Source organism: Garra rufa, chromosome 14 (genome assembly GCF_049309525.1).
Source record: "Garra rufa chromosome 14, GarRuf1.0, whole genome shotgun sequence".
In the NCBI taxonomy this organism is placed as follows: Eukaryota; Metazoa; Chordata; class Actinopteri; order Cypriniformes; family Cyprinidae; genus Garra; species Garra rufa.
This window is the reverse complement of record NC_133374.1, coordinates 27608974-27636424: the sequence shown is the minus strand read 5'-3', so window position 1 is coordinate 27636424 and position 27451 is coordinate 27608974. Positions and strand designations below refer to the sequence as shown.

At 35.4% G+C, this 27451-nt stretch overlaps 1 protein-coding gene across 1 annotated transcript; it reads right to left on the bottom strand.

Annotated features, from left to right (window-relative positions):
- Positions 1-219: 219 nt before the first annotated feature.
- On the bottom strand, positions 220-27451 carry nxn (nucleoredoxin). The gene is made up of 7 exons (XM_073818232.1): positions 27313-27451; positions 22693-22826; positions 17246-17346; positions 14915-15021; positions 11329-11508; positions 11095-11219; positions 220-1163 (listed from the first exon to the last, which is right to left on the bottom strand). Exons 1-7 carry the CDS (start codon positions 27428-27430, stop codon positions 981-983), a joined length of 948 nt encoding a protein of 315 aa, XP_073674333.1. The 5' UTR covers positions 27431-27451; the 3' UTR covers positions 220-980.

Sequence of the window (27451 nt, the reverse complement as noted above, 5' to 3'; positions counted from 1 at the left end):
TCTATTGCATAATCTGGCCAATACTGCACACAGTATGCATACTACAGAAACTAAGTAGTAGGAGATCATAAATAGCAAACAGTCCTAAGTATAAAGACAACACAAAGACATTTTAAACAGTGAGTTTTAATGGCTATGACATTTCAAACACAACCAAGGACAGACAGACTGTGCTTTAATTGGCTACATTTCATAAGGAAGCTTGCAATTAGATGCTGTTTATTGTGCCTTCAAAAAAAAAAAAAAAAAAAAACAAAACACTGACCGCTTTAATACAGGGGACCTTCACAGAAAATCCACTTAAATTACATGTTTGAGATGTGAACAGATCAGTCATTCAACAACATCAAATATCAATAAGAAGGTGGGCGAAGACCTTTAAAGAATCAACTACAGACAACTGCATTAAAAATAAACAGCGGCAGCTACACAAAGAATAGATAGCGCCTTCTATACAAGGATATTAACATCAGCTTGTTCATGTATGCATATTTATCAGCACCCATAAGTAGAGAATCACAGCCGTACAGAACATATGGCCACGTGAAATGTGCAGTGTATGTGGAAAAATAACAATAATAATACATCTACCAAGCTATATTTATTCTAAGCTCTTGATTCTTCAAACAATATCCAAGGATAGAAGGAAATACTTGATAAAAATCTCAAAAGCAAATTGGAACAAAGTCGTGTTCACTTGCAGCTGCAGGGTTCGATCTAATCTCTAAATGTAACGGCAAAAGACAATCAACGTTAAAATCTGCATTTTACCATCAGCGCTGTAGTAAATGCAAGGCACCACAGGAGGAGGCGGCCGCCGCTTCGAGATGGAGGGGCACGTATTAAAAGAAAACGTATTAAATGTCAATACAAAGTACGCTTCTGTTCGAACAGTCTGACAGGAAGAGAAGAGAGCGCACGCCTGGAGGTCAAGGGCCAGATGGAGGTTTGGGTAACAGGGCGTGGGGAGTTCAAGGACTTCAAATGGGCTCCGGTTTGAGCTTCTCAGCCAGAAATTCACTAACAAACTGTTCTACCACCGCAGGCGTGATTTCCTCCACGTCTTTAACGTATTTGGCACGGGCCGACATGTCCAGGATGGTGAGGAGAGGCGCGGCCTCAGGCAGGTTGGTGTAGTCCCGTAGGGAATCGCTCATATCGTCCTGTCAGAAGATAAAAACAAGACCGAATTGAGTTGACAAACTACAAAAAGTTCAGAAAATAACTGGAAATAACAACTGAGGAGCACTGTGAAACATTAAAACTGCACTGAGTGCAGTATAAATCTCTCAAAATCAGCATGACGGCACAGACAGGGGAGTCTCTTTCTACCCTATCCTGAGCAGAGTTGAGAGCTCCTCTCGCTCCCCACAGAGAGGAGGTCTCTGCTACAGCAGGGGAGGACCAGGAGGGGGTACAAAAACATCGCATCACCCACCTTGTTGCTTTTGAGGCTCTACCACTCCAGGAAACTTTAGAGAGATGAATCGCACTGTGTGTGAGTGTGTGGATATAAAATTTCCATTATTCCAGATGGGGGTTCCTAAATATGTGCTTGTGGGGTAACAAAGGCAGACGGAGTGATTTTATTTTCTAAATCACTTCTGCAGTCTTTCTTTAAGATGCGGTTTGACCTTAATACTTTACAAACCCTACGGCTCCGTAAAAGCTGCTTAGCGAAGTATACAAAAAAAAATAATAATAATAATTTAAAGGGATAGTTCAATCACTCACCCTCGTGTTGTTCCAAACCCGTAAGACCTTAATTTTCAGAACACAAATTAAGATATTTTTGAGCTTTCTGACCCTGAGTAGACAGCAAGGCAACTGACACGTTCAAGGCCCAGAAAGCTAGTAAGGACATCGTTAAAATAGTCCATGTGACATCAGTGTTTCAACCTTCATTTTATGAAGCTACGAGAATACTTTTTGTGCACAAAGTGAACAAAAATAATGACCTAATTCAATAATTTCTTCTCTTCCCTGTCAGTCTTCATCAGATTTTTAATAAAAATATCTTTTTTGGGGGGTTCTAAAGATGAACGAAGGTCTTATGGGTTTGGAACAACATGAGGTTGAGTAATTAATGACAGAATTAACATTTTTGGGTAACTATCCCTTTAAGGTATTTTTTTTTCCTCAAGTTTGACTCCATATTCTTACTATATTATACTAAATAAGCAATAAAAGCCTGACCTATTAAAACTTCAAAGAATTAGATTTTTCTTGTCAAGCTTTATTTTATAAGTAGAGCTAAACGTTCACCACCAAAAATAACTTTCAATGATCATCAGCATTGTAATTCCTTAAAACGTATTTTAAATTGAGATTTTTTTTAATGTTCAGCTGCAGCCCCCCAGAGACTGCAGTACTTTACAAATACAAGCTATTATGAAGATCCGGGACTAAAAATTGCATCAAAAACAAATTACTGGCATATTAAAAAAATGATAATGTCAATATATAATGTAATGTTTGTGAGTTCTAGGACTTTTTAATAATACAGCTGTGTCATAAGTATTCAACCCCTATTCAACATTGCTGTTTTTTAGTCACATATTTGAACGATGGGGAACAAAACTGTCTTAAAACACAATTATAAGACTTTAGAAACTCTATTTAGAAAACCGAATTAGCTCGAGCTGTTACACATACATACAGTTAGCCCATGCACGTGCTGACGTTTAAGTCGCTAAAATGACAACAAGTCAACAGAACTCTCACAAAAGTTATAGAGAATAAATAATTGTTACTTTTGAAAGTCTAAGGCTATATGAAGATTTCCAAGACATTAAAAATGTATAGAGACACAGCTGGCAGCCTTATACCTTACTTTAAAATGTGTTGTACCAGAAAACCTTTGAGAGTGTTGAACAAAGCACAATATTATAAAAGTTTGATCAGACCAACTTAGAAAACCTGCAATGTACAGCCAAAGACTTGCAAGATGACCCGACGAAAGGAGGAAAACCATTTCAATGCAGTGTATAAGAAGAACACTAGACAAGTATGACCTTCATGTTGAGGCATCTTGCCGAATACCACTCTTGACCAAGAACAACATAAAAACACTGACTTGAACATGCTAAAATTCATTTAGATAGATTTGTGGAGTTCTGGAATTATGTTTTATGGAGTGATGTGTCCAAACTGGAACTTTTTGGACCTATGGATCAACAGTATGTCTGGTGCAAAAAAGACAAAGCTTATAAGCAGAAGAACACCATCTTCATTGTCTAATTTGGAGGTGGGCCAGTCCTGTTATGTGCGTGTTTTACTGTAGCAGGAAGTGGAAATCATGACGTATCAGGCCATTTTGGCAAGAATTGTGATGCCTCTGGTCTGGACTGAAGCTGATGATCAATGGACTTTCCTGCAGGACAATCATCCTAAAGTACACATCCAAATCTACTTATGCTTGGTTCAGAGATCAGTCATAGAATGTTCTTGAGTGGCTTGTTCAGTCTCCAGATCTAAGTCTCATTGAAAATATTTGCTTGACTTTAAAGAAAGCAGTGGCGAAGTCAAAACCAAAAGAGGATCAGTGATCTGAAAGCTTTTTCAGGTGAGGAATGGAGGTGACAGAAGCTTCTAAACACTTACAAGCCCCTAAGGGGCCGTTCACATGAAGCGTCTTTTGCGCGCGCAAGTTCGTTATTTCAAATGGAGACGCGCGGCTTGCGCGCGCATATTGGAAGCGACGCGGTGCGACGCGCTCGTTTTTTCCAGGCGCGTCCGCGCCGCATCGATTTAAAATCATCTCAACTTTTCAGAATGTCGCAAGCGCACCGCAGGTCATGTGACATGAACTAACCATTCAGCTTCCTCACGTTTTTCCGTTACATTGAAACCTCAGCAGAAACATGGAGGAGCACCTCATCATTGTGGTCCAGGGATTTCCTGAACTTTATGATTTGTCAAGCCCCCATTATTTTGACGCTAATAGAAGAAACAATGCATGGAGACGCATAGGCTTGGAGCTAGAGCGCAGCTGATGGTTGCTTAGAAACGGCAGACGCTTCCGAGCATAGACATAATATGTCTATGCTTCCGAGCGCTTTGTTGATAAGGAAGAAAGCGGCGCGCCTAGCGTTTTCCACGCGTTTTTAGGCGCGACATGTGAACGGCCCCTTAAAGAATAAAACATTCTGCACCTAATTTGACTTTTAGGGGTTGAATACTTTTGAACATGAATGTTTAAAGCCAAATAGATTTTTGTTTTCATTATTCATCAACTTACGTTCTCAGAATTACTCAAATATGTAATAATAAACTTTCTCTAATAGTGTACTGATGCCTTTGTTCAACTGTTTTTACAAAATGTTGTTCTCTGCAGCAAAATGTCTCGCAGGTCAAGGGGGTTGAATAATTTTGATCGCAACTGTATGTACATATATAAAACTATATTTCATATTATATCACTCTTGCATCAAATTATAACAAAAAAAAATACTTAACACTACTGCGAGGGCATTTCTAAATGTAAATTTGACATTGTTCTCTCTTCTTTCTGCCGTTATCGGTCTCTCTTCATTTTTTTCTTCATTCCTCTAATTTGAAAGTCATGAAAGCAGTTTTTCTTTGCTATTTGAGCAAATGGAAAGGCAAACATACACTATATTGCCAAAAGTATTGGGACACCTCCTTTTAATCTACAGGTTTAACAGGTTTAGCAATTTCCATGAGTACAAATCTTAATGTTTAAGCATATAATGATATTCTAGGGAATTGTGTGCTTCTAATTGTATAGCAACAGTTTGGACACAACCCTTTTCTATTCTAACATGACAATGCCTTTGTGTACAAAGGTTTAAATAGAAATAATTGATTCAGTCAGTGTGGAAGAACTTGACTGGTCTGCATAAAGTCAAGCCGTAATCCCAGCTGAACACCTCTGGTGTGACTTTAAATGCAGACCTTGGGCCAAAAACTCATTGCCAAACACCAATGACTTGTAGATAAGTGTACAGTAATTTTAGACACCTCCAAAACTGGTGCAACAGAGATGGAAATACAGTTTTTAAATACATAAATTATGCTTCCATCTTTGTTGCCACAGTTTTGGAAGTGCCTTTTTCTGTTCTAAAGACAGGGGTGTGCCAATACTTTTGCCCATAGTGTATGTACGCAAGTCATTGGTGTTTGGCCATGAGATTTTGGCTCAAGGTCTGATTTAAAGTCACACCAGAGGTGTTCAGCTGGGATTAGGACTTGGCTTTCTGCAGACCAGTTAGGTTCTTCCACACTGACTGAATCAATTATTTCTTTATGAACCTTGCCTTATACACAGAGGCATCGTCACGCCTGTTACATGTTGAAGCACACAATTCCCTAGAATATCATTACCTGCTTAAACATTAAGATTTGTACTCATGGAAATTACTAAAGTAGTCAAACCTTTTCATTAGAAGGGGTGTTCCAATACTTTTGACAATATAGTGTATATTTGTGGTACTCTCCTATGATGACTTCTGCTACTGAGAAACCCTGCAAATGTGAAAAAGCTCTATCTTTCTAGAAGCAACAGGCCACCTCTTGCTTCTCTTTTTCTACTTTTCTTTTAAAAGTAATTCAAATGATATTTCTTGGAAAGAACTGCATTGTAAATTCACATGGAAGATCTTATTGAATTGAATTGAATATTTTAACACAATGCATGAGCTACATGCTTGACCCCAAGAGGGCAGTAGCCTACAACAGTTTCAAAAAGATTTCCGTTCATTTATTCCATCTCTGACTGGCTCCCAGTGAAACTATGAGCTGTTCCACAGCAGTGCATGAATTAAACCACACAATCAGATCTTGGGCTCGTAAAAGAGTCATTGTGCCGTTTTCTCTACCTAAAAAGGACATGTAGGGCAACAGAAAGTTTGTGACCTCGACTTCAAACAAACCTGCTAAGAGGTGGAACAACAGTATTGTTACGTTAAAGAGAAACCAAGCATTTTATAAGTGGCTTTTTGAAAATTGAAGTCTACCGTCATTGTTACTACCTAAAAAAATTCAACCTTAGATGGTTTCCAGTTTCCTGTTTTATGGAGCAGGAAAAGTGGATCACATGGGGGGGGGGGTTACTAATCACTTCCTTTTCCATGTTCCAGATGCATTCCACTGTCACACTGCAACAGATTAAGTAGGATTGGTCAACGGGAAAAAACGCTGCATCAAAGACAATGGCTGTCAAAATTATAACACGAAAAGCCTGTTTCTGGGATTTGCGCTAAACGCTCTTTTGTAAAGATTGCGGACGGATAAAGATCAGCGAAAGCCGTCCATCAGCAGAAGCAAATACACTGCGATACAGAGTCTGTCAGTGTAACCCTTCCAGGCTTTTAGATATGAAAAGATTACATCTCTCAGGCTGTCTGCCTGTCTATGGTAAGCCATGCATCTTTTGTGGAGCAGCTAACCTTGTGTAAACTGTTCTTCAACCCCGGCGGGCCTTTCGCCGCACACACATAGGCCCTCGCCGCCCCCAGCGCTGAGCTCTCCGTGTGGAGACAAAGGGTCGGCCTGTGGCTGCCTCCAGCTGCTAGCGTGATAAGGGCCAGTGTGTTTACTAAATTGCACCGGCCCTACATCGTGAAGTTTATTCGGCCTATTGTGGGCCTGTAGCATTCCATAAGCATTAGCCATCTGCTCATGCAAGCAGAGATATGGCTGTCTGATTGGCCGGCTCACTACGAACGGCCCGTGCTGATTGGTTATCGGAGAGCTCTGATCTGAACCCAACAGTGTTCTAGCTGTGCGCCGCACCAGACGTTAGGTTCAAATAATTGCACACTGGAAATAAATAAAAGCCATCGGTGAAAGAATGTGCTTTTCGTTGCCAGGGTTTGAGCGGGTATTGCATCACTGATTAAAGGATTATTCTCAGTCGAATTAAGGTCCATCAACAGCATCTGAGGTATGTCGGTTTATTAAAACAATGAAAACATTGGCAACATTCTTTAAAAAATGGTCTGGTTTAAGCTAAGTTAAGCTTAGAAATGTAAATCATAAAATAAATTATAAAATATATATTTTATTAGAAAGTTTATTAGAAAGAAATAAAAATACATATACACTAATGTTTAAAAGTATGTTTTTTTAACTGTTTTTGAAAGAAGTCTCTGAGTACCAAGGCTGACCACAAATACAGTAAAAATTGTAATATTGTAAAATATTATTACAATTTAAAATAACTGTTTTCTATTTGTATATATTTTAAAATGTAATTTATTTTTGTGATGCAAAGATGAATTTTTAGCATCATTACTCCAGTTCAATGTCACATGATTCTTCAGAATCAATATGCTGGTTTGCTGTTCAAGAAACATTTCTTATTATATACCCCAACATTTTGAACGGTAGTGACCTTGGACAACAAAAGCAGTCATAAGGTTTTTTTTTTTTTATTACTATTATTATTATTATACAAAATCTGGAATCTAAGGGTGCAAAAAAAAAAAAAAAAATTTGAAAGATTGAGAAAATCACCTTTACATTTGTCCAAATGAAGTTCTTAGCAATGCATATTAATAATAAAAATTATGTTTTGATATATTTACGGTAGAAAATTTACTAAATATCTTCATGGAACATGAACTTAATATCCTAATGATTTTTGGCATCAATAATTTTGACCTATACAATGTATTTTTGGCTATTGCTACAAATATACCTGTGTTACCCAAGACTGATTTAGTTGTCCAGGGTCACATTTATCTTAATATTTGTTGATGTTTAACATACCTCACGATCAACATACTTGATTTAGTTTGCTTGTGAAGGAATTCCACATGCCTTTCTTCTAAATAGCTGCTCAATGAAACATGAAGTGTTCAGAGTTCAGGATAACAGGGCGTTTTCAACACGCATTTCAGACTCTGAGATCCAGCTGGTCTACAAAGTTTCCTACACTGCATCTCATTTTCCTGCATTTCTTCACTTCACACTATCTGCTCTGGTTTGACAGTGCTGGCCTGTACACATGAAGTTCATCTCTGAAACTGATTTACAGTTGATTTCTGGACTGTGTTAAAAGTGAAATAATATGCTATGCAGCGAATTAAGAAAAATGAATAAATAAAGACCTGTTGAAAATGTGTTCCATATAATGGCGTACAGTAAAACAAATTCCTCAATAGAGGATTAATTAAATCAACAACATCAGTGACTCGCTGTCGATTACCAGAGGAAATCATTTTGGCCCATAGTTTGAAAAAGCAAACATAAACAGCATTCACAGTAATGAACCTACAATAAAAGTCTATTGGGCAAGGCATTGTGCCAGGCTAAACATTAAAAACACAGTGCTGCAAAAACTTGTCTGTGCAATGTCATATAATAACATGAGTTATCTATTAAAAATGCAATAAAGCAAAACAACAAAAAGGCAAGACAAAAAAGAACAACAGCAAAATAAAGCAAAGCATACAAAACAACACAGCAAAACAAACAAAAACTAATCAAAAGACCACAGCAAAACACAAGCAAAGCAAAGACTAAATACAACCAAAAAATAAAACAACACAACACAGCAAACAAAAACATCATAAAACACCACCACAACAAAGGACAAAACAACACAGCAAAACAACAAAAACTAAACAAAAGACCACAACAAAACACTAAGCAAAACACAAAAAAACAACACAAAACACAATGCAGCATCAAACATAAAATGAATCAAAACACCGCAACAAAACACAACCAAAAATAAAACACAACACAAGCAAAGCAAAACAAAACACAGCAAATCAAAGCAAACAAAAACAACATAAAACACCACAACAAAACAAGGCAAAATGTAGCAAAACAAACAAAAGACCACAACAAAAAAACTAACAAAACACAATCTACAGCAAAGCAAACAAAACCAACATAAAACACCACAACAAAAAACAAGACAAATCAAAACAATGCAAAAAAAACTAAAAAACTAAAAAGACTACAAAACAAACAAAAAACAAAGCAAACAGAAACAGCATAAAAAAACAGCAAAACAAAACTAGACAAAAGACCACAAAAACACAACACAGCAAAACAAAGCAAACAAGACAACACAACACAAACAAAACAAATAACTACAAAAACTAGACAAAAGACCACAAAAAACAATGCAGCAAAGCAAACACAAAACTAAACAAGTCACAATAAAAAAAAAACAAAGCAAAAAGAAACAGCAGAAATAAACAGCAAAACAAAACTAAAAACTAGACAAAAGACCACAAAAACACAACACAGCAAAACAAACAAAATGAAACAAAAGACCACAAAAAACAGCAAAACAAAGCAAACAAAATAATACAAAACAAGACAGACAGACAAAACAAAAAATAGACAAAAGACCACAAAAAACAATGCAGCAAAACAAACGATAAACTAAACAAAAGACCACAATAAAAAAAAAACATAAAACACCACAACAAAAGAAGACCAAACAAAAAACTAGACAAAAACACAACGCAGAAAAACAAACAAAACACGAAACAACAGACCACAAAAAAAAACAGCAAAACAAAGCAAACAAGACAAGTCAAATGGACAAAACAAAAACAGACAAAAGACCACAAAAAATAATGCAGCAAAACAAACAAAAAACTAAACAAGAGAAACAAACAGTAAAACAAAACAAACAAAAACAGTATTAAACACCGCAGCAAAACACAACACAGACAAAACTAGACAAGACCACAAAAACACAATGCCGCAAAACAAAAAAAAGATCACAATAAAAAAAACTAAACAAACAAAAACATAAAACACCACAACATAACAAGACCAAACAAAAAACTAGACAAAAAAAAAAACAAAAAACACAACACAACAAAACAAAGCAAGCAAAACACAACACAGAAAAAAAAAGACTAGACAAAAGACCACAGCCAAAAATAAAACACAACAAAACAAAACCAAATGAAACAACACAGCAAAACAAAAAACAAAAGTAGAGTCAAGAGAAAGGCACTTTGAAGGTTTGTGAATGTGTAGCGTAGGGCTCGGTTAAACACACACAGCTTAAGAACATGTGCGAGAATGCCTGAAACTCAAACCATGGCATAGTGAAATGCCATCCCGAGGATCTGCCATTTCAGGCTGTGCCACACACACAAACATACAAAGACTGAACGGTGGCAAGAAAGTTAAAGTGAGAAGGGGAAAGGAAAGAAGAGGAGGCTAATCGTCTATTAATTACAGCTGCCGTCGCTCTCCACACGACTTCCGCAAAGATCACAAAGAGAAAACAGGAGATAAGAGTTATGAAAATGTTGGCTTTCCTCCCTCTTGGCATGCAGGCTTGAAAGACGAAGAGGTGATAGGGCAGATGAAAAAAAAATCATGGGAGGGATAGAAAGAGAGAAGGGCACAGCTGTTTTGGCACCCTCTGGGTTTGAGGCTTGTGCTACATGTGCTTGCCATTCAACTGCAGCTTCTTTTATTTACTGCATGTACATGTTGGTGATTGCAGGCCAACCTCCCGAAGGATTGTTTTACACAAATATACAGAAACAGATGGCACATCACACTTGTGTGTAAAATCAAGCAAACACTCTGATTGTTGTGGCAGAGAAGAGCTTTTCAAAATCTCACTTAATAAAGCCTTGAAGAAACAGTTCACCCAAAGAATGGAAAATCTGTCATCGTTTACTCACTTTCATTTCGCTGAAACCTGTATGACCTTTTCGTTTTCGCAAGGCTGAATTTGTACATTTGTGATATTTCAATATATATTGCGCATCCCTAGACTAAAACTTAAAGGGATAGTTCACCCAAAAATGATAATTCTGTCATTAATTACTCACCCTCATGTCGTTCCTAACCCGTAGGACCTTGTTCATATTCAGAACACAAATTAAGATATTTTTGATGAAATTTGAAAGCTTTCTAACCCTGCATAGACAGCAACGCAACTGACTCGTTCAAGGCCCAGAAAGGTAGTAAGGGCATTGTTAAAATAGTCAATGTGAACTGTTAAATGCTGAATGAATGAATCATTCAGACCAAAACTGATCCAATGAAAGATCTAAATCATTGTTCATAATGTAAATAAATGACAGAATTTTCATTTTTGCGCAAACTTCGATTAGACACATAAATGGACAAACTTACCTCTCCAGCTACAAAAAAGAGCAGTGGCGTCTCCTCCTCCTTTGCCTTGTATTTGGCCATGATCTTCTCTGCAATTGGCTGGATGAGTTCCTTGGCTGGCTCCAGCTCTCCCTCTTCCTCAGCGTCTAAACCAGAGTTTAAAAACAGTGAGATAACATGGAAAGAAGAACGATGATGAATGAGCACTGTAGTTAGAAAAGGGAAGTGAAGAGTCAATAGGCAGCATCATCTCACCTACGAACAGAACCAGACAGGGGCCTTCATGCAGCTGCACGGCGTTGGATTCGCTGAGCTCCAGCACGGGTCGTGGGTGCCAGGGGAAGAACCGACAGTCGGGGTCATTGAGAATCTCCACCCGCCCCTGTCGTGTGATCATGTGACCCTCTGTGTCCAATAAAATCAGTGTGGGGATACCTGGAGAAAATTAAATAACAACAAAACCATGTATAAATATGAGCCAAACACTAGGCAAGCAAAGCAGCAAGCATCAGCGCAACTGAAGCAATGAGTAATTGAAGCCATTTTTAGATGATTTTGGTCAAAATGGGTAAAAAAAAACAACAGAAAAACAACCACTAGTAATATGATTTAATTCATTTTGGCATCATGGCTCAAATTTTTTGCATTGCTAGACAACAATGGTTTCATCTATCGACACAAAATCCATAACTTTGTGTCAGGAAAGTCTGAAGATGATCTGACTCGATTTTGGTGAAAATCGGACGAACAGTCGTGGAGGAGTTCGAAAAAGTAGGTTTTCAACATAAATCTAAATGGCGGACAGGAAGTTCACCCAACTATGACATAATTGATATGCATGTTGTTGGCATGACCCAAGGAATATTTTGAGACCAGTTTGATTACAATAGCATAATACAATCAAGTGTTATTAGCATTCATGGAAATTTCATAATTAATGGTTAGTGAATGTTTATCACTCTTGATCAATAGGTGGCACTGTTACAAAATTGATGTGGCAGCACATACAAAGTTTGGTGTAAATCTGTCAAAGCTTTGCAGAGATACAGCCTCAGAAAAAGTTTGGCATATTTCCAGCGAATTCGTTGATGCGTTAAATGAAAACTGTTTCGTATTTTCAACATTTTGTCAACTTGCATTTTTCGTGATAGGACAGTTGAGATATTACAGGATGCAATTGGGAGAGAGAGAAGGAGACGAGATTGGGAAAGGTCCACAAGGCGGGATTCGAACTCAGGACACCCCAAGCACAATTGCATCACATGTCGGCACACTGCCCACAAGGCTATCAGTGCCGACAACCCAAGGAATATATCATTACTTTTTATTACAATAGGGAAATTTAATCAAATGGCATAATGCTGAAGACACATACAGAGTATTGTAACGATATGCCAATGCGTTCGTAAAAATATAGAATTTTATAATAAAATTCGAAATGTCCGACATGAGAAAACTGTCTTTGGTTCGACTCGGCTTGCTTCTCCTAATCTAAAGAGACCAGTTTTAGGCAAAAAAAGCCATTTATCATATCTCCTGACCACTAGGTGGCACTATGCCAAAACTGTGCAGGTAGCCTCATGTCATGCTTGTTATAACACACACCAAGTTTGGTCTCAATACGCCAAACCGTTGCGAAGATATAGCCTCACATCTATTTTTGTGTGCTTTTCGACAAATTCGTTCTTGCTTTATTCAAGAACAGTTTGACTAATCAACTTAAACTACATAACTTTTTGCCAGCATGGTCTGAAGATGAACTGAGCCAATTTTGGTGCAAATCAGACAAACCATCTAGGACTAGCTCAAAAAAGTAGTTTTTACAAACCATTAAAAATAGTGAAAAATGAAGCTGATTTGGTGCATTTTTGATTATTAATGAATAAAATAAAATAACTAAAACAAAATAAAGTTGATTTGGTGCATTTCTGATGATCAATGAATAAAATATAATATTAAATAAAATGAAGCTCATTTGGTGCATTTTTGATTATTAATGAATAAAATAAAATAACTAAAATAAAATGAAGCTGATTTGGTGCATTTCTGATTATCAATGAAAAAAAAAAAAATGAAGCTGATTTGGTGCATTTTTTATTATTAATTAATAAAATCAAATAACTTAAAATAAAGCTGATTTGGTGTGCTTCTGATTATCAATGAATAAAATGTAAAAAAAAAAAAAAAAAAAAAAAATGAAAATGAAATAAAATAAAGCTGATTTGGTGCATTTCTGATTATTAATGAATAAAATAACATAACTTGACAATATATAAATAAATTATATACACACACACACTGACTCCAAGCTTTTGAATGGTATAGTGTATAATATTACAAAAGCTTTTTATTTCAGATAAATGCTGATATTATACACTAAACGACGTTACGATTTTTAAATTTTGGTGTCCATTTTATTTAACATGAGTCAAGGATTCAAAGGATACAAAATTAAGAGATTAAAGTCATAATATTTTGAGAATAAAGTCAAAATATTACGAAAATAAAGTCAAAATGTTTCAAGAATAAAGTCATAAAAAAAGACACCATTAAACAAATATTACAAATATTATGTTGTGTCTACATTTCTACAAGATTTAATGTTAAATTATTACAAATATAAAAGTGTATTTAGAAACTTCAATGTTAGGTAGAATTAATCACAATTTATTTCAGAAAAAAAATGTGTGATTAATAGGTTCATTTTTTAAATCAACTGACAGCAGTAATTCACATTAAGCACATTCATTTTATTAGTTTATATTATGGTCTTTGACATGCCTCACCATGTTTAAAGTGAAGCTGAACTGCTTTAAGCTACATAAAAGTCCTCCACACCCTAAACTCAACACCAGCACACAAAGGCACAGCCAGACGGCCTGTGGTCATCACACTGATCTCTCTGTACGGCCGTGCTCTCTCAAATCCTCTTTTGAGATAGAAATCTGACTGCAGTATTAGTGGCCTTATCAGACTCACACAGCAACTTCAGGCTGGAGGTGGAGGGACGGGGGAGTCAGTATCAACTCATCCAAGATGAATTCCACACATTCCAGAACGGATAGGCATGAAGCCAGTCCTTTCCCTCTCAATGCTTTCATTCCAAATGGAGAAGAGACGAAAGCAGAACGAAAGAGACTTTTTTGACAGTTAAGGGGGTCATATGACACCTGGTTCAGAGTTTTTTTGTGGCCAAAACAATCAGAATTAATTTTTTCATTATCATTTTACACATTCTGTCACATGTCGGAGATTATTGCGGCATAACGATTTATATTAATTCTGTCATTATAGTTCACCCTCATATCATTAAAAGCTTGCGTGATTTACTTTCTTCCCTCCGTGAAACACAAAGACAGACGATATTATCAGAACGTCTTAGTGTCCATACAGTGAAAGTCAGTGGGGTCCAGTGTTGTTTTGGACCCAATTGACTTCCATTATATGGATAGAAACAGTTAAAATACTCTTAAGAATACTTCTTTTGTGTTCTGCTGAAGAAATAACGTCATACAGGTTTGGAATGGCATTAGGAGTGAGTAAATGATTAAAGAATCTGGTTGAACTATCACTTTAAAAACCATGTTTTCAGAATTGTTTCTTATACTGAGAGAGAGCGAGATCCAGAGAAAGCGAGTTAAAGAGAGAAGGAGAGGTGGGGAACAGTAATAGTAAAGTAAACTTGATTAGCCGCCCACATTCCTGAGGTCCTACAGCTCAGTTTGCAGTTCCTGGCAGGGTCAGCTGTATCCAGCGACGGCCAACGTGACATCCAACCACACGCTGTTACATCAAACAAACGCACTTCCACCTGAGCCAGAGTTGAAGTCCACAAACGTACCTTGAATTCCATAGAGTCTGTTGAGTCGTGACCGCCTGGCCTCGTCTGTGTACGGCACCGCCAACCATGGCATCTCGCTGAAATACTGCGTAAATGACTCCTCTGACCTACAATGCAAAACGCAAGGTGTTCAGTCTTCATTGTGTGTTAAAAGTGTCCTCCAACTTTAAAATAAATCAAATAATTATTGGAAACAAGCAGCAAATATGGCTGATATTATGTGTGGAAGTTAAGAACACACAACATATCGGTGTAAGTTTAAGGTTAATATTAGAAAACTGTAATTTATTGTTATCAGTTGATATTGTATATTTTTGTATATTATGGAAGCTTGTTTCTGCCACTGAATTGAAAATAAAAAAGGTAACTGCAAGCTCAAAATTCTGACTTTTCCCACAATTGTGAGTCTAGCAATCTAGTTTACTTTTTTCTCAGAATTGTAAGATATAAACTCACAGTTGTGGGTTATAAAGTCAGTATTGTGCGATATAAAATTGCAATTGCAAGAAAAAAAAACTATAATATAGCTAAAATATAAATTCAAAATTCTGACTTTTTCTCTCAGAATTGTGAGAAAAAAAGAATGGCAAGACAAACTCAGAATTGCAAGAAAAAAGTTAATTTCAAGATAAAAAATTCAGAATTGCGAGAAAAAGTTATTGCGATTAAAAAGTCAAGATACAAACTTGCATTTTGCAAAAAAAAAAAAGAATTGCAAGATAAAAACTTGGAATTGCAAGAAAAAAAGTCAGAATTGCGAGACATAACACTCGGAATTGTGAGAAACATCAGAATTGCAAGATATAAACTCGGAATTGCGAGAAAAAAAAAGTCCATTGCAACATAAAAATTCTAAACTGGGAGGAATTCTGACAATAAGTCAGAATTGCGAGAAAAAAAAGTCTGAATTGCGAGACAAACGTGGAATTGCAAGATAAGTCAGAAACTTGCATTTTGTGAGAAAAAAGTAAATTGCAAAATAAAAATTCAGAATTGCGAGAAAAAGATAAATTGCAAGAAACTCGCATTTGCGAGAAAAAAGTCAGAATTGCCAGATAAAAACTCTGAATTGCAAGAAAAAAAGTCAGAATTGCAAGATACAAACTTGGAATTGTGAGAAAAAAAGTAAAAAATGTGGGATATAAACTCGGAATTGCAAGAAAAAAAAGTCAGAATCACGAGATATAAACTTGGAATTGCAAGAAAAAAGTCCATTGCAAGATAAAAATTTTAAATTGGGAGAAATTCTAACAATAAGTCAGAATTGTGAGATATAAACTCCGAATTGCGATTAAAGTCAGAATTGTGCGATATAAACTTGGAATTGCGAGACAAACTTGGAATGATAAGATAAGGCAGAAACTTGCATTTTGCAAGAAAAAAGTAAATTGCAAAATAATAATTCTGAATTGAGAGAAAAAGGTAAATTGTGAGAAACTCGCATTTGCGAGAAAAAAAGTCAGAATTGCAAGATAAAAACTCGGAATTGCAAGAAAAAAGTCAGAATTGCTTTGAAAAAAGTCAGAATTGCAAGATAAAAACTCGTATTTGCTAGGAAAAAGTCAGAATTGCTTTGAAAAAAGTCAGAATTGCAAGATAAAAACTCGGAATTGCGAGAAAAGTCAGAATTGTGAGATACAAACTCTGTATTGCAAGAAAAGTCAGATTTGTGAAATGCAAACTCGAAAATGCAAGAAAAGCCAGAATTAAGCGGTATAAACTCGGTATTGCGAGAAAAGTCAGAATTGCGAGACATAAACTTGGAAATGGAAGACAAAAAGTCAGAATTGCAAGATATAAACTTTGAATTGCAAGAAAAGTCAGAATTGCGAGACAAACTCGGAAATGCAAGATAAAAAGTCAGAATTGCAAGACAAACTCGGAATTTCAAGAAAAGTCAGAATTGTGAGACAAACTCAGAAATGTGGGACAAAAAGTCTGAATTGCAAGATAAAAAGTCAGAATTGCAAGACAAACTCGAAATTGCAAGAAAAGTCAGAACTGCGAGACAAACTCAGAAATGTGGGACAAAAATTCAGAATTGCAAGATATAAACTCAGATTTGCAAGAAAAAAATTAAAAAAAATACACACACACACACACACACACACACACACACACACACACACACACACACACACACACACACACACACACACATATACATATACATATATATATATATACACACATACATACACACACACACACACACACACACACACACACACACACATATATATATATATACATACATACATACATGCATAAATACTTATATACACACAAATAACTGAATTAGGAAAACACACACAAAAAAGTTTTTCTTACCTATCAGCACTGACAAACACAATCTCAAATTTCTGCCCTGATTCTTTCACTTTCCGGTAGGATTCCACTAACACTCGGGTTAGACTGCGACAAGGAGGACACTGTGAAAGAAAACACACACATAAACACATTCATAAGTTATGGCGAGATCTCCTAAAGGCTTTCTGATAATAAACAGCACTTACTGGCCTAGAGAGCGCCCAGAGCACTTAATATTACTCTCCCTGCAGTTCAGCACTCCTTCAAGAAAAAAAAACAAAACAAAAAAAAACAAATGCGACTAGGACCTGGAAGAGCTTTTAAACTCATCCTGTATTTTATGGCTTGGAGGCATTTTGTGCTGCATGTTTTTTCTCTTTTCACAAGAGTGCTACATACAGCCTGACACGCTTCACTCAGCTCTCTTCAAGAGCTCTCCAGCCCCGCGTCGACTTTTGACTACCGGCAGGCCCACAGTGAATGAAAGCTCAGCAGATTTATGCACAACTCAAACGCCTGTCATTCACAAAGTTTTAAACATCCTCCGGCCCTTCTGGATTTCTCCATCAAATATTTAAGCGGATCTGATTAACGCTTCCAGCTATCAGTATGCGTATAGTACTCATTTAGCATATTTTTATATGTGCTACAGATTTTACTTGTTTTTGTAACATTATAAAATGTCTTTGTCAATTCTGATCCTTGCATCCTTGTTTAAAAAAAAAAAACGAAACATCTTACTGACATATCCTGTTTTTACTGTTTAATATAATATACAGTTTAAGTCAAAAGTTTACATACACCTTGCAGAATCTGCAAAATGTTAATTATTTTTCCAAAACGTATGTTATTTTTTGTTCAGTACTGACCTGAATAAGATATTTCACATAAAAGATGTTTACATATAGTCCACAAGAAAAAATAATAGTTGAATTTATAAAAATGACCCTGTTCAAAAGTTTACATACACTTGATTCTTAATACTGTGCTGTTACCTGAATGATCCACAGCTGTTCAGGTTCCACAGATTCTTTGGTTTTTCAGCATTTTTGTGTATTTGAACCCTTTCCAACAATGACTGTATGATTTTGAGATTCATTACAGATCTATTACAGAAGGATCAGACACTTACTGATGCTCCCGAATGTAAAATCATGCATTGAGAGCCAGGGGGTGAAAACTTTTGAAAAGAATAAAGATGTGTACATTTTTCTTATTTTGCTTAAGTATCACATTTTTTAAATTAAGTACTGCCCTTCAGAAGCTACAGAAGATAGTTACATGTTTACCAAAAGTCAAAATAAGTTACAGGTCATTTTCAAATGGATAAAAAAGTGGCATCAGTATATCAACAGAAACAATATGTCCAGGCACACAGTCTTATAAAAGTCACTTTAATAGAGGTTCGCTTTACACTGGTTAGGAACGAGGAATGCGGAGCTGGAATAATAAACTAAAATATATAGCCTGGTTTTGTGGCTCATCTTCACAATTTGTCTGGGTTTGGAAAAGGAGGGAACTGGAAAAACAAGATCCCTCTACTGTGGCTGCAGCCCTGTGGACTGGCACAAGCGGTGCCCGTGTTTGCTGAAACCAAGAGAAACGCTGTCAGTGAGGAAACCGTTCCTCTGTGAATGAGTGCGTCACATACTGGCCTAAGTCTTACGAGTGACTTTTAAAGTGGGAAATAACAGGGTGTCTGTGGAAAAGGTTTCAGATGGTGGCAAACCCTAGAGGAACAGTAGAGTGTCTACTGTAACACCGGAGATTCAGGAGAAAATGACTCTTTTGAACCAGTTCTTTTAATAGAGTCAATCAGAGAGATTCATGAAACAGCCTTAAACTTGAGTTAAAGAGGTTTAAATCAGCCTCAGTGAATCGTTTAGAGCCATTACTGTGTATTGATTCCCTCACTGAACCATGAGTCATTTTTTGGGGTTATTTCCAATTAAAAATGTTTCTGTGATTTATGCTACTTAATTACCTTTTGTCATTTTAGAGTTTTTTATATTTCTTATATTTTATATATTATATTTTTTGCCATTATAGTAGTTTTTAACATGTCTATATTAATATTTTTAAGTAGTTTTAAGTTGTTTTTTTTTTTTTTTAGTATTCTTGTTTAATTTAATATATTTTATTTTGATTTTAAATGTAAAGTGTTCGTTTTTTGCCATTTTATAGTGGTTATTAACATGTCTACATAGTTTTTATTAATTTTTATTTTTAGGTAAGCTAAATTAAAATGAGAAATGCCTTGCCTTGGCAACTAGCTGAAATAAATAAATGAAATAAATAAAAAGTTTTTATTCATATTTTTATTTATTTTACATTCAATTTTCATTTTAAATGTTTTTTTTTGCCATTTATAGTAGTTTTAAACATGTCTATATACTTTAGTTTAGTACTTTTAATTTTCATTTAAACTGAATTAAAATGAGAAATGCCTTGGCAACTAGCTGAAATAAATACATAATTTATTATTATTATTATTATTAATATTTTTAATTAGTTTTTATTTACCATGTCTATATAACTTTTAGTCATTTTTATTTTTAGTTAAACAAAATTAAAATGAAAAATGCCTTGGCAACTATCTGAAATAAAGCATAAATAAATAAATAAACATTTTTAATATAATTTTTTTATTCAATTTTCATTTTAAATGTACAGTTTTTTTTTATTTTTTTGCCATTTACAGTAGTTTTTAACACGTCTGTATATTTTTTATTAATTTTTATTTTTAGTGAAACTTCATTCTATTGAGAAATGCCTTGCTTTGGCAACTAGCTGAAATATAAATAAATAAATAAATCGTTTATATTCATTTTTTAATTAGTTTATTTTTGTATTTTCATTTTAAATGTAAAGTTGGTAAAAAAAAAAAGTTGCCATTTACAGTAGTTTTTAACATGTCTATAGTTTGCATTCATTTTTTGTTTTTAGCTAAACAATTAAAATGAGAAATGCCTTGTCTTGGCAACTAGCTGAAATAAAACAAACAAATAAATATTTTATTAATATTTTTGAATTATTTAATTATTTAATTATTTTATATTCAATTTTAATTTTTAATGTGTTTTTTTTACATTTATAGTAGTTATAAATGTAAATTAAAATGAGAAATGAAAAACTATCTGAAATAAATAAATTAATAAAATATTTTACACGTTTCTATTAATATTAAATTTTTTTATTTATTTATTTATTTCATATTCCATTTTCATTTCAAATGTAAGTTTTTTTGTTTGTTTGTTTTTTGCCATTTACAGTAGTTTTTAACATGTCCATGTAGTTTTTTTTATTAATTTTTAGTTAAACTAAATTGCAATGAGAAATGTCTTTCTTTGGCAACTAGCTGAAATATAAATAAATAAATAGTTTTTAATAATATTTTTATTAGTTTATTTTAAATTTTATATTTAATTTTCATTTAAAATGTCAAGTTTTTTGCCATTTATAGTAGTTTTTAACATGTCTATATAGTTTTTAATCATTTTTATTTTTAGTTAAACTAAATTAAATTGAGAAATGCCTTTACAACTAGCTGAAATAAACAAACTATTTTCTTAACTGCAATTTTATTTCCAAAGTATGGCTAGGTTATAAACATAAATAAATAAACACGTAGATAAATAAATAAGTAAAAAATAAATAAATAAATAAATAAAGGCTGTCAATCGATTAAAATTTTTAATCGCGATTAATCGCATGGTTGTCTTGAGTTAACTCGCGATTAATCGCACATTTTTATCTGTTCTAAATGTACCTTAAATTAACACCTTTTAACGTTTTTAATACTCTAATCAACATTGGCATGGACAAATATGGTTGCTTTAAGCAAATATGTGTTTATTATCAGTGAAACCATACTTGACTAGACTAACTTGTTTCAAATGTCATAGATGTTTTTCAAATAACTTGTTCATATCTATTAGACACATGAAAAAAAAGAACATAGAAACACCAGGTTCCCATTACTTCTCTTTCTTTGCACTGAGCAATTTACTTACACAAGCCTGTTTACCATTATTTGCCGGACAGGGCAGCTCACTTCTTCTGAACATGCAAAATCTACATTTATTATTACATTTGTTTGCCTCTCGGTGCCCACATACTGTCATTTGATGCAGCCAAGTTCTCAACAAAACTGTTTCCATTGTTTTGATTTAATATGTCTGTTATCAGACAACCAAAGTAATATGAAATAATAACTGAAAAAAATCCTGAATTATGATCATGATTCAATCACTGAAAAGAATCCCTTACCGGCATCTGGACATAAGTCACTATTCTCTGCATTATTATCGTTGTTTTTAACTTCCTGTTTGAATGCCTTCAGGATCCTTTGACTTTTTAGGAGTTTAGCCATTTAAAGTTATTTGATCCCAAAAACCTGCTTCTTTTATGTTTTAATGTATTGTTTTGGTTATAATGTACTGATTCGAGAGCCTGGTCTCATGCAAATACGCACTAGCACGACTTTCTGTTTCTATTTGGCGTGCTATTAACAAGCTGAAATTAACTTTGGCGTGCATATGATATGCAATTATGCATGTGTTTGACGTGCATTTAATACGCCGTTTTCGCGTGCATACTCATATGTGGCTTTACGCATCAACCCCACAGCACCAATCCTAACGTAGCCCGACTCCGCTTGCATTTATTTAAATATGCCAGAAGTGCTGGTGTACGCAAAAGGATAAAATACAGAAGTACCTGCGTACCGGCCCACTTCAAGCACTGGAATGAACATAACATCAGTTTTAACTGAAAGCGCTGCTCCACTGCCGCTCGCTGAACAGAGCAGACGCAGATATAAAGAGAGGGAGGTGCGCGCGCATTCATTGGGAGACCTCACGCACGTTCAGCAAAACCGAAGAGCCTCAGAAACTATATTAGGTTTGTCCAATTATGTGTTTATGTATTGTTGCTAGACACTTTTCGCTAGGTTGGCAGCACTGTGCATTCATTTCTTTAACTATGGGCTAGGTAGTGGGTCAAACAGAAAATGCGCGCTGCGTTAATCGCGCGTTAATAAAATTAGTGCCGTTAAAATGAATTTGCGTTAACGCGCTATTAACGCGTTAATTTTGACAGCCCTAAAATAAATATGTATTATTTCAGTTAATGTTTATTTTACTTTAAGCTTTATTTTTCTTATGGTTTTCTCAACTCCAATTTCATTGCCATGTAGGGCTAGGTTACAAACATAAAAATATAAAAGAAAATATATATAGAACTTTATTTCAGTTAACATTTTTATGGTTTTAGTTTTAGATACCTATAATAACCCTATTACTAACAATTTTGCTATTGCAATCAATTTATAATGAGTCTTAGAATTCATAGAAAAACATTTAAGTATTTAACAAAACTGCTTGTTAAGGTTCAGGTTAAGGTTAAATCGACCGTGATTTTGTCTCCATAGTACGGTTAGGTTAGAAACACTAACACAAAGCACTCACCCAGTGTGCAGAGAAGTAAACCCCCACATAGGATCCCTCCAGGGCACTGCTGTCTGTCGTCTGTCGGTTGTTCCTGAGCAAGGGCCCGGCCACCACCTCCGCAAAGGGCTTCGGCCCCCAGGGGAACTCCAGGCCTGCAGGACGGGAGAGAGAAGAGCAGAGCAGAGGCAGGACTCTGATTACTGTCACACAATCCTCCCTTCACTGCCAGCACAGCACATGCAAATGTCATTCATATCATTCATATTTATAATACAAACGAGTCTCTCCTCTGGATCCTGACGACACATGGATATCAAACGCTGTGACAGAGATGTATGGGAAATGGTGCATATATTAGCTCTTTTTGTGAGATGGAAGTTACATTTCCCATTCTGAACCAGAAATTTAAGAGTTTTTTTTTCTTAAATATTACATAACCATTAAAAAATGTCTACCATCATTAACAACCGCAGTAGTCCTTCAGTAGAACTCAAATTCATGATTCAAACAATTACATTTATGATTGAATCAGTCTAATTTGAAAATAGTATCAGGATCTCTTCACTAAAAAGAACTGAAATGAACAGAATTGAGGTAAGAATGATTTATGAATGGTTCATTCACTCTGGTTTCACGTTCACATTCAACGTGAATCAATCAGACAATCAGATCAAAATCGGTGAATGATTCAGTTACTGATCTATTTCTGTAGTTCAACTCACTGAATCAATCACTAACACTTACAAATAAATCAGTCTGATTAGCATACAGGGCCAATGCGTGTACTGAAAAGATCCAAAATGATGAGAATTTGGATTGGAATGATCACAATCGAGTGGGTGATTCAGTTACTGATCTGGATCTCGAGTTCAACTCACTGAATCAATCAAATTCAGACCAGGATGAACAAATTCAGTGAATGATTCATTTAATGGTGAAACACCCATTCATGAATGAAACTGTTGGATTTACGAACATGACCAAGTTGCTCAAAAGAAGCAGAATGGTCAGAATTCAGATCAAAATGATCAAATTCAGTGAATGATTCATTTACTAATCTGGTTCAACTCACTGAATCAGTCATAAATATTCATAAATGAATCAGTCTGATATGCAAATAGGACAAATCCGTTTATTTAAAAAAAACTCTGAATAATTTGAATGTAGATCAGAATGATCTAAAATCTGAATAGAAGTTGAACAATCAAAATTCAGATCAGAATGATCAAAATCAGTGAGTGAATTATTTACTGATCTGGTCTTAAGTTCAACTGGCTGAATCAATCACTAAGAATTATGAGAATCACTATATGTGACCCTGGACCACAAAACCAGTCATAAGGTTAAATTTGTCAAAACTGAGATTTATACATCATATGAAAGCTCAATAAATAAGCTTTCTATTGATGTATGGTTTGTTAGGATAGGACAATATTTGGTTGAGATACATCTATTTGAAATCAGGAATCTGAGGATGCAAAAAAATCAAAAAGACTGAGAAAATCACCTTTAAAGTTGTCCAAATTAGGTTCTTAACAATGCATATTACAAATCAAAAATTACATTTTGATATGTTTACAGTAGGAATTTTACAAAAAATCTTCATGGAACATGAACTTTACTTAATTTCTTAATGATTTTTGGCATAAAAGAAAAATCAATAATTTTGACCCATACAATGTATTTTTGGCTATTGCTACAAATATACCCCAGCGACTTAAGACTGGTTTTGTGATCCAGGGTCACATATTATTTGCCTACAGGACCAATATGTTTACTGAAAAGATCCAGAATGATCTGAAATCGGATCACAATGATCTAAATCATTGAGTGATTTTAACAATCTGGTTCTGATTTGCAAACACAACCTGTCTGTTTAAAAAAAATTGAGTGAATCTGATTTGGTTCTCGAGTTCAACTCACTAAATCACTGTTTGCACTATTTTTATTTGAAAGCACAATCAATCCAACAAGAACACGAATTATCAGAATTTGAATCAGAATGATCCAAATTAGTGAATGATTCATTTACTGATCTGGTTCCATAGTTTAATTCATTAATCAATCACTTATTCATAAATACAAATAGGACCAATCAGTTTCATTGGGGGTAAAAATTTAATCAGTTGGTTGAATCAGTCAAATTTTGGTCTGTTTGTCACACACATTTTTGACTTCGGAAGATTTAAAAAAGACATTGTGTGGAGCACTTTTATTATACATTTCCATGTTTTTTGCGCCATTTTGAAGCTTCTTTAGAAGTTTCTTTATTCTTTGTTACTTAGTCAGAAAGGACAAAACTACAGGGCTGTGGCAGCGCTTTGAAACTCCCACACATTCAGCCGAGGCCTTTTGTTATGGCAGGGGCCCTTTCCAACCCTCTGCCCTCTGAACCAGCTCCTGTATTGGCTACTGTGCACATGTTCTCACATTCACACTGTAAAAACACACCGGATATTCCCTGTCCACACGTGCTTTCAAACAAAAGCTCTTGACTATGTCATCACATTGAAAGCAGAGTCATCACTCCTGAGCGTCAGTGTTTGAGAACGACACGTCAGTGCTTCATGAATCACCAAGTTCATTTTTCACTCTTACTGCTGGTAAACGCTGGAGCCGAGGCTCATTAAGCTGAGGAGGTGAATCTGTCATGTTGATCACCTGACAAATTCCACCACAAGAATATATTTACGAAAACGCAGTGGCTCCCTGCCTTTCCATACAAACACAATGCCTTTCTTTCCCCTGCAGAGAGGAGATGGATGACACCACTCGAGTGTGCCGAAGGCTATCAAACACATGGAGCTCTTCAAAAACAGTTAGCATACAGACAAGTGAAGAGCAGCGAAGGACAACCATGTACCGTGGTGACAAGTCAAGTATGCAGTGTGAGTTTCTGAGCATGTGGAAGGCAAGTTAAAGAGAAAATTCACCCAAAAAGAAAATTCTGTTATTAATTACTTCATCCTCAAGTTGTTCCAAACCCGTAAGACTTCCGTTCATCTTCAAAGCACAAATTAAGATATATTTCTGATGAAATCCGAGAGTGCATTTCATGGACGAAAATCCATGAAACGCATTATTAGACTATTTTCCAAGGCTGCATTATATATTAAACCCATTTAAAAATCAATCAGAATTAAGAATAATTGTGAATTCACAAACACTACGATTCAGTTAAATAAATATCTGCAATGCAGGTTTAAAATACAGTCAAGCCCGGAATTATTCATTCCCCTGGCAAATTCTGACCTAAAGTTACTTCTATTCAACCAGCAAGTTTTTTTGTGTTTTTTTTTTTTGACCAGAAACGACACAGGCTTCTCCCAAAGATAATAAGACAATGTACAAAAGGCATCATTGTGGAAAAAAATATTTCTCAGCTTTTATTAACATTTGAACAAAAAGTGGCATGTCCAAAATTATTCATACCCTTTGCAAACTGTCACAGTCTATGGGAAAATCCACAATAAGGCACAAAATAGCCCGCTTAGCCTTTACAAATGCTCATCTGGACAAAGAAGAAGACTTCTGGTCTTCTGTTTTATGGTCAGATGAAACAAAAATTGAATTGTTTGGCCACAATGATGTAGCCTTCATTTGGCATAAAAAAGGAGAAGCCTACAACCCTAAGAACACCATCCCCACTGTCAAACATGGTGGTGGGAACCTAATTTAGCCGGTGGACCAGGGAACCTAATCGCAGTAAAAGGCACCATGATAAAGGAGCAATACATCAAAATTCTCAACAACAACAACATCAGGCAGTCTGCAGAGAAACTTGGCCTTGGGCACCAGTGGACATTTCAGCACGACAACAACCCAAAACACACAGCAAAAGTGGTGAAGAAATGGTTAGCAGACAAAACATTAACGTTTTGCAGTGGCCCAGCCAGAGTCCTGACTTAAATCCAGTTGAGAATCTGTGGAGGGAGCTAAAGATCAGGGTGATGGCAAGGAGACCCTTCAACCTGAAAGAGTTGGAGCTCATCGCTAAAGATGAATGGGCAAAAATACCAGTGGAGACATGCAAAAAGCTGGTCAGCAGTTATAGGAAGCGATTACAGCAATTATGATTGCCAAAAAAGGCTTTTTTTATTGACTATTGAGAAGGGTATTGCCACTTTTTGTTAAAATGTAAATAAAAGATGAGTAATATTTTTTTCCACAATGATGCCTCTTGTACATTGTCTTATTATCTTTTGGGAGAAGCTTGTGTCATTTCCGGTCAAAAAAAAAATAAAAATATATATTTTAGAATAATTTCGGACTTGACTGTATGTGCGTCAATTTTTTACATGTGTGTGCATTACGAACATGCATTCACAGTATCCTGTTCCACAGGAACTGTCATCATTTACATGTGTGGAGCGTCTCAAACTCCTTCGAAACTATCTTCGGCTTTAGAAAATATAGTACACTAGCACACCAGCTGTATGGACTACTTGTCTGGAGATTGAACTATAAACTGCAAAGCTCTGAAAAAATTCTTCAAATAATTCTCATTTTACATGAAACAACATGGTTTGGAACAACATGTGGGCAAGAGAATAGCAACTAAATATTCATTTATGGGTGAACTTTCCTTCAAACTCCTGTAGAGAATGGATAGGTGAAAAACTAAAGCCTGGTACTCACCTTTTGGGTCATCTCTAACTACAAGCAAGCCGTTTCGACAAACCACCTTCCCTGTGGCAGCATCGATGAACACCAGAGAAGGAATACTAGTCACCTTGTACTTGTTCCAAAGCTTCATCTACACAGAGAAAAGAGACAG

Coding starts and splice junctions, on each gene's coding strand:
- nxn (XM_073818232.1), bottom strand. CDS start 27,430: ATGAAGCTTTGGAACAAGTACAAGGTGACTAGTATTCCTTCTCTGGTG. Junction 11,509..14,914: donor CAGACTCTATGGAATTCAAG/GTACGTTTGTGG, acceptor AATTTTCTCCAG/GTATCCCCACACTGATTTTA. Junction 1,164..11,094: donor TCTTTTTTGTAGCTGGAGAG/GTAAGTTTGTCC, acceptor ATCTTCTGACAG/GACGATATGAGCGATTCCCT.